The sequence below is a fragment of the Pogoniulus pusillus genome, chromosome 11 (assembly GCF_015220805.1).
Source record: "Pogoniulus pusillus isolate bPogPus1 chromosome 11, bPogPus1.pri, whole genome shotgun sequence".
NCBI lineage: Eukaryota > Metazoa > Chordata > Aves > Piciformes > Lybiidae > Pogoniulus > Pogoniulus pusillus.
The window spans coordinates 32,548,847-32,556,285 of NC_087274.1; the positions used below are offsets into that span (position 1 = coordinate 32,548,847).

The following is a 7,439-nucleotide window of genomic DNA, read 5'->3' on the forward strand; positions in this document are numbered from 1 at the left end:
GGCACCTGGGTGCTGGCATGTGTCCACACCCCAGCAACTGGGAGGACATAAACACTTGTGTGAGCATTCAGAGAGTTGTCAGCACACAGCTGGCCCTGGCACATCAATCCAGCCTGTCCGAGCCCCTCTGTGGAGCCTCCCTGCCCTCAAGCAGATCACCACTCCCACCCAGCCTGGCATCCTCTGCAGGCTTGCTGAGGTGCACTTTGTCTCCTCATGAAGGTCATTGCTCAAGATGCTAAACAGAAGTGGTCCCCACACGGGTCCCTCAGCAACACCACTGCTGACCGACTGGCAGCTGGGTTTTACTCCAGTCACCACCACTGGCCCCAGCTGTGCAGTCATGCACCCAGCAGTGTGTGCAGCTGCCCAAGCCACCAGCAGCCATTTTCATCAGGACAACACTGAGAAATGGGGTCAAAAGCTTTATTTCTGCAGCTAGGAGAAAGTCAACACTCCTGCAGCCAGGAGAAATTCAGTATTCATCTGAAGAGGGAAGGGGAAGCAGGAGTAGGACAGAGCAGGACATGGACAGTGAGACTGCAGGCCCCAGCTCAGCAGGAATTGCCCCAGAAGGACACGGTGGTGGTTCCCAGAAGGATGCCCAGGTCCAGTTCTTTCTGCTGCTCACTCCTCATTCTCCTGCAGGAGTGGGCTGGAGTTCACCCAGCCCAAGGGCATTGGCAGTGGCCTCTGAGCAGGTGTTGAGGCCATGGGAGAAGTGCTCCATGCCCGTGCTGCTGCAGTAGCCCTTGTATTTGGGTATAGCCCCATCTGGACCAGAATCCACCTGTAGAAGTGCTGGGTGGAGGTGTAGATGCCAGGCTTCCTTGCCCTGGCACAGCCTGTCCCCCAGCTGGTCAGCCCCACCAGCCAGAAGTAGTCAGCGTTTTTGGCCTGGCACACGAGGGGACCTCCACTGTCGCCCTGCAGGGGAGGAGAGAGGCTTCAGCTGGGGCTGGGTGGCCTCGGCTGGCACTGGGGCCAGCTCCTCTGTGGCAGCAGCTTCCAGAGCTGGATCCGTGCACAGCAAAGCTCTGCTCAGGTGCTGCAGCTCAGGACCGTGTCGGGGGGGGGTGGGTCTGGGAGGTTGGGCTTTTGGCCATCTCCGCTCGCTGGTGCTGGATGTGTGGCACAGAGGTGTTCCGGGGCTGGGATGTGGAGCTGTGTGCTGCCAGGAGCAGGGGCTGGGCTTTGTGGGCACCGTGCCAGGTGCCTGGGGACAAGGGTGGCACAGGGCAAGGCACCGCAGCTGGGGAAGGGGAGGGGAGCCCCGGGAGTGATGGGGAGGGAGTGGTGGGAGGGCGAGAGGCCAGAGCAAGCCCATGCCAGGGGCTGGAGGCCAGAGCAAGCTCATGCCAGGGGCTGCTTGGGTGGTTGTGTCCTGCCCCTCGTGCTGCCAGCGCCGCTGGGCTTGACCTGGAGCAGGCTCCTACCTGGCAGGTGTCGATGCGCCCCTGGGGGTAGCCAGCACAGAGGTTGTGGCTGTGGACGGCTCCCGCGTACCAGTGAGTGCTGTTGCACAGGTGGAGGTCGATGAGGTGCACCTTGGCCTCCTGCAGCCCCAGCGGTGTAGTCCCAGCTGTGAGCACAGAGAGCAGTCAGCCCCCAGCAGCTCACATCTGGCCCTGGTGGGCACTCACACCTGGCCGTGCTGGGCACTCAGATCTGGCCTTGCTGGGCACTGGTACCTGGCCGTACTGGGCACTCACACCTGGCCGTGCTGGGCACTCGCACCTGGCCGTGCCGGGCACTCACACCTGGCCGTGTGGGCACTCAGACCTGGCCGTGCTGGGCACTCACATCTGGCCATGCCGGGCACTCACACCTGGCCGTGCTGGGCACTCAGACCTGGCCGTGCTGGGCACTCACACCTGGCCGTGCTGGGCACTTAGATCTGGCCTTGCTGGGCACTGGTACCTGGCCGTGCCGGGCACTCACACCTGGCCATGCTGGGCACTCACACCTGGCCGTGCCGGGCACTCAGATCTGGCCGTGCCAGGCACTCACACCTGGCCGTGCTGGGCACTCACACCTGGCCGTGCTGGGCACTCAGATCTGGCCTTGCTGGGCACTGGTACCTGGCCGTGCCGGGCACTCACACCTGGCCGTGCTGGGCACTCACACCTGGCCGTGCCGGGCACTCAGATCTGGCCGTGCCAGGCACTCACACCTGGCCGTGCTGGGCACTCACACCTGGCCGTGCTGGGCACTTAGATCTGGCCTTGCTGGGCACTGGTACCTGGCCGTGCCGGGCACTCACACCTGGCCATGCTGGGCACTCACACCTGGCCGTGCCGGGCACTCAGATCTGGCCGTGCCAGGCACTCACACCTGGCCGTGCTGGGCACTCACACCTGGCCGTGCTGGGCACTCAGATCTGGCCTTGCTGGGCACTGGTACCTGGCCGTGCCGGGCACTCACACCTGGCCGTGCTGGGCACTCACACCTGGCCGTGCCGGGCACTCAGATCTGGCCGTGCCGGGCACTCACACCTGGCCGTGCTGGGCACTCACACCTGGCCGTGCTGGGCACTCAGATCTGGCCTTGCTGGGCACTCACACCTGGCCGTGCTGGGCACTCAGATGTGGCCGTGCTGGGCACTCACACCTGGCCGTGCCGGGCACTGGTACCTGGCCGTGCCGGGCACTCAGACCTGGCCGTGCCGGGCACTCAGACCTGGCCGTGCCGGGCACTCACACCTGGCCGTGCTGGGCACTCACACCTGGCCGTGCCGGGCACTCACACCTGGCCGTGCGGGCACTCACACCTGGCCGTGCCGGGCACTGGCACCTGGCCGTGCGGGCACTCACACCTGGCCGTGCCGGGCACTCACACCTGGCCGTGCGGGCACTCACACCTGGCCGTGCCGGGCACTGGCACCTGGCCGTGCCGGGCACTCACACCTGGCCGTGCCGGGCAGTCACACCTGGCCGTGCCGGGCACTCAGACCTGGCCGTGCCGGGCACTGGCACCTGGCCGTGCGGGCACTCACATCTGGCCCTGGTGGACCCCCAGCCGGCCACGTAGCAGTTGCTGAGCTCGGCGACGCGCAGCGAGGGGTCGGGCACGCAGGCCAGCTGGACGTGGTAGCCGCAGCGCACAGGGTGGTCCAGCTCCAGCAGGGCGATGTCGTTGCTCATGGTGGCGTTGTCGTAGCCGCGGTGCAGCAGCACTCGCTTGACGAAGCGCAGCTGGGTCTCGGGCTCCGGGTTGGAGAAGTAGGTGATCCCTGCCGCCACGTAGTAGGTCTTGCTGGAGGGGCGAGGGGCAGATGCGGAGGGGCTCGGAGCGGCGCCGCCCTGCGCCGCAGCAGCCCAGCGCTTCCCTGCCCTGGCATTGCCTCGGGCACAGGGAATGCCGAGCTGGAGGCCGCTGGGCAGCCGTGGCACCAGCCCAGCCCTCTGCTGAGCACTTCCTCAGCCGGGCCGGGCAGTGCCCGGGCGCTGGGCGTGCAGCAGGGCATCGGGGTGGGAGGGAGTGGCAGGGGCAGCTGCCTTACCCCGTCCCAACGAAGCAGTGAGCTGCCGTGAGCACCCACTGGGAGCTGATCAGGGACCCTCCACAGATGTGCCCCAGTCCCGCTCCCACTACTTGCTGGATGCTGACGATCCAGGGCCACGCCCCTGGCTGGGCGTTGATGCCACCCACGACGCGAGACATCCCATAGTAGGAAGCCATGGGCCGGAACCCGCAGGTGCTTCTGCAACCAGAGACTCATGAGTGTGCTGCTCGGTGCCTCGCTGCTGTGCAGCCCGAGGGTCGCCCATCTGCCCTCCCCAGCCAGCGTGGCACGGACAGCAGGGCCAGGGCAGCCCAGCGCTGTCTGTCTGTCCGTCCGTCTGTCGGCCCCTGGCTCTGCTTCAGCTCCACAGGTGAGCTGTGCCGGCAGCCTGAGTGCTGCCCAGGAGCTGAGACCTTGGGGAGCTGTGCTGTGGGCACGGGGGACAAGTGAGCACCCTCCAGTGAGGCCCATCAGAGCTGCCCACGCTGCCTCCCAGAGCCTTGTCCCACTTACCCACAGTAGTTCCAGTTGGCAAGCACAGGCTGGCACAGGGCCAGCAGCAGGAGGAAGCACAGGAAAGCCTTCATTGCTGTTGGCATAGGTCAGCTTTCAGCACCGAGCTCCTGTTGCCACCAGAGCAGCAGCTGAGTGCCCACAGGACTCACGTTGCTATGGTACCCTTGTCCCTGGGACTGATGTCACAGACCCACTGGTGCTGGGTGCAGTGCCCGTTGGGAAGGATGTGGAACATCAGAGAGCCATGGGAACATAGACTGGACTGGGTTGGAAGGGACTTGTAAGGCTCACCTGCTCTGACCCCTCTGCCAGATCAGGTTTCCCTGGAGCACACTGCACAGTGTGGCACATGGTTGGGTTTTGAATGGCTCCAGAGATGGAGACTCCACCACCTCTCTGGGCAGCCTGCTCCAGTGCTCTACCATCCTCATAGTAAAGAAGTTCCCCTCTTGCTGTTCAGACCTCCTTGTCATAGAACCAGAGAATCAGGCAGGCTGCAAGAGAGCTCCAAGCTCAGCCAGCCCAGCCTAGCACCCAGCCCTGCCCAACCAACCAGACCATGGCACTAAGTGCCCCAGCCAGGCTTGGCTGCAACACCTCCAGCCACGGCCACTCCATCACCTCCCTGGGCAGCCCATTCCAATGCCAATCACTCTCTGCCAACGACTTCCTCCTCACATGAAGCCTGAGCCTGCCCTGGCACAGCTTCAGGCTGTGTCCCCTTCTTCTGCTGCTGCTTGCCTGGCAGCAGAGCCCAACCCCACCTGGCTACAGCCTCCCTGCAGGTTAGGTTTGTGCCCATTTCCTTTTGCCTTTGCCCTGAGAAGCAGAGGAAGTTTTTAAACGACTTCATAGTTAAGCTTCATGACCGAGGACCTGAACGGCTGCAAGAGACATCCAGCAGGAAAAAAGCCCAACAGGCAGAGAGGAAAACTCCAACCCTGCCTCATTTGCCTGGTTTGGTTCTGGCTGGGTTTTGGAAGCTGTTGCCATGCAAAGCAACAAGACCCAGCAGCTTAATATCCCACTGAGAGCTCCTTCGTGTGTTTCAGGTCTTTGTCAGCTTCCAGAGCTGTGGCATATCATACAGGGAGGCAAAATGAGTGTCAGCAACACAGTCACAGATAGCAAAGTCCACATCCACAGGTGAACAGAGTGAAGTCCTCCCCTGGGGAGGGGCTTTCCACAAGGGCTTGCTGGGATAGGATGAGGGGCAACGGTTTGGAGCTGGAACAGAGGAGATTTAGACTGGAGATTAGGGAGGAATCCTTTCCAGTGAGGGTGGTGAGACACTGGAACAGGTTGGCCAGAGAGGTCATGCCCAGGGAGGTCATCACAGAATCACAGAGTAATTCAGGCTGGAAAAGGTCCTTGAGATCGTCAAGCCCAGCCACTGAGCCTGCTCTGCAGAGCTCTCCCCCAGACCATATCCCCAGGCACCACAGCTGAGTGACCTCTAAGCAGGTGCAGGGTTGGGGGCTCCACCACCTCCCTGGGCAGCTCATTCCAGTGCCTGACCACTCCTGTGGGGAAAAACGTTTCTGATCTCCACAGGTGCATCTGGAGGCCATTCCCTCTTGTCCTGTCACTGGTTACCTGTCAGCAGAGACCAGCACCAACCTCTCCACAGCCTGCTCTCAGGTAGCTGCACACAGTGACGAGGTCTCAGCCTTGTCTGTCTCACACTACCCATCCCCAGCTCCTTCAGTCACTCCTCATCAGATTTATTCTCCAGGCCCTTCACAGCTTCCTTACCCTTCTCTGGACCTGCTCCAGCACCTCCACAGCTCTCTCGTACTGAGTTGCCCGACCAAAGCTGAGCACAGCACTCAAAGTGTGGCCTCAACAGAGCAGAGCACCAAGGGTTAATGCCCTCCCTGCTGCTGCTGGACACAGCACTTCTGATCCCAGTTGGGATAGAGAATCACAGAGTGGTCTGGCTTGGAAGAGACCTCCAAAGCTCATCCAGCCCAGCCCCCTCTGCACTCAGCAGGGACATCCTCCACGAGATCAAGTTGCCCACAGCCCTGTCCAGCCTCACCTTAAGTATCTCCAGGGATGAGCCTCACCTACCTCCCTGGGCAACCTGTTGCAGTGTTCCACCACCCTCATAGTCAAGAACTTGCTTCTAACATCCACTCTAAATCTGCTCTGCTCTGGTTTGAAGCCACTGTCCTGTCCCTGCAGGCCTTTGCCAACAGTCCCTCTGCAGCCTTCTTGCAGCCCCCTTCAGGAACTGGCAGGCTGCTATTAGATCTCCTTGGAGCCTACTCTGCTCCAGGCTGCACACCCCCAGCTCCCTCAGCCTGTCCCCATAGCAGAGCTGCTCCAAGCCCTGAGCATTTCCATGGCCTCCTCTGGACTTGCTCCATCAGGTCCATGTCCTTCCTGTGCTGAGGGCTCCAGAGCTGGATGCAGTCTCAGCAGAGCAGCATGGGCAGATTCTCTTTCTTGCCCCTTGTTTTCTTCCCTTAGTAAGGACACTGTAGCATTTTCAGGTGGGGGCTGCTTTTCAGTGTATTTCCCTGAGCTTAGAACAGTATTGCCCTGGGATATAAATAACAGAGCTCAAGGACCTTCCTTTCTGTGCAAGGGTAAAACACTTCTGGCCTCCATAAAGCTGTGCTGTTGACTGAGTCCTTTCATGGCAGAGTGGTTTTTTCCTTCGAATGTCTTTCTGATATCTCTGCTCCCCTCAGGCCCCACCTGCAGTCCTGGGGGCAGTTCTGGAGCTCCCAGCACAAGCAGCACATGGAAGTGTTGGAGCCAGTGCAGAGGAGGCCACCAAGATGCTGAGAGGGCTGCAGCAGCTCTGCTCTGAGCACAGGCTGAGAGAGTTGGAGCTGTGCAGGCTGGAGAGGAGAAGGCTTGGAGGAGACCTTGGAGTGGCCTTGCAGGATCTGCAGGGGGCTGCAGGAGGTCTGGGGAGGGACTATTGACAAGGTCTGGTAATGATAGGGGGAGGAAAAATGGGGTTTAAGTGGTAGAGGGGAGATTGAAAGTGGCTGTTAGGAAGAAGTTGTTTGCAGTGAGGGTGGTGAGACACTGGCACAGGTTGCCCAGGGAGGTGTTCAGGCCCAGGTTGGATGAGGGCTTGAGCAGCCTGTTCTAGTGGGAGGTGTCCCTGCCTGTGGCAGGGGTTTGGAACTGGCTGATCCTTGAGCTCCCTTCCAACCTGCACCATTCCATGACTCACTGATTCTAGATGCTGAACGCGGGAGAGGAGATCCTGCACCCGCACACGAGAGCAGTGCACTCAGCAGCCCTGCAGCTGGCGCTGAAAAGGAGGACAGATGGGAGAATCATGGGGGTGGTGCCACCTCCACACACCTTCAGGTTCCTGGAGCTCTGTACCTGGCAGCTGTAGAGTTCCTCCTGTTGTTGCTCTGCCAGCTCTAAAGCTCAGAGCCTGTGTCTT

The 7,439-nt window shown here is 61.3% G+C and overlaps 1 protein-coding gene across 1 annotated transcript; it reads right to left on the reverse strand.

Moving 5' to 3' along the window:
* Positions 1–412: 412 nt before the first annotated feature.
* LOC135179786 (acrosin-like) lies at positions 413–3,663 on the reverse strand. Its single transcript, XM_064151825.1, has 4 exons — positions 3,503–3,663; positions 2,996–3,255; positions 1,437–1,582; positions 413–927 (listed from the first exon to the last, which is right to left on the reverse strand). Exons 1-4 carry the CDS (start codon positions 3,661–3,663, stop codon positions 628–630), a joined length of 867 nt encoding a protein of 288 aa, XP_064007895.1. The 3' UTR covers positions 413–627.
* Positions 3,664–7,439: the final 3,776 nt, after the last annotated feature.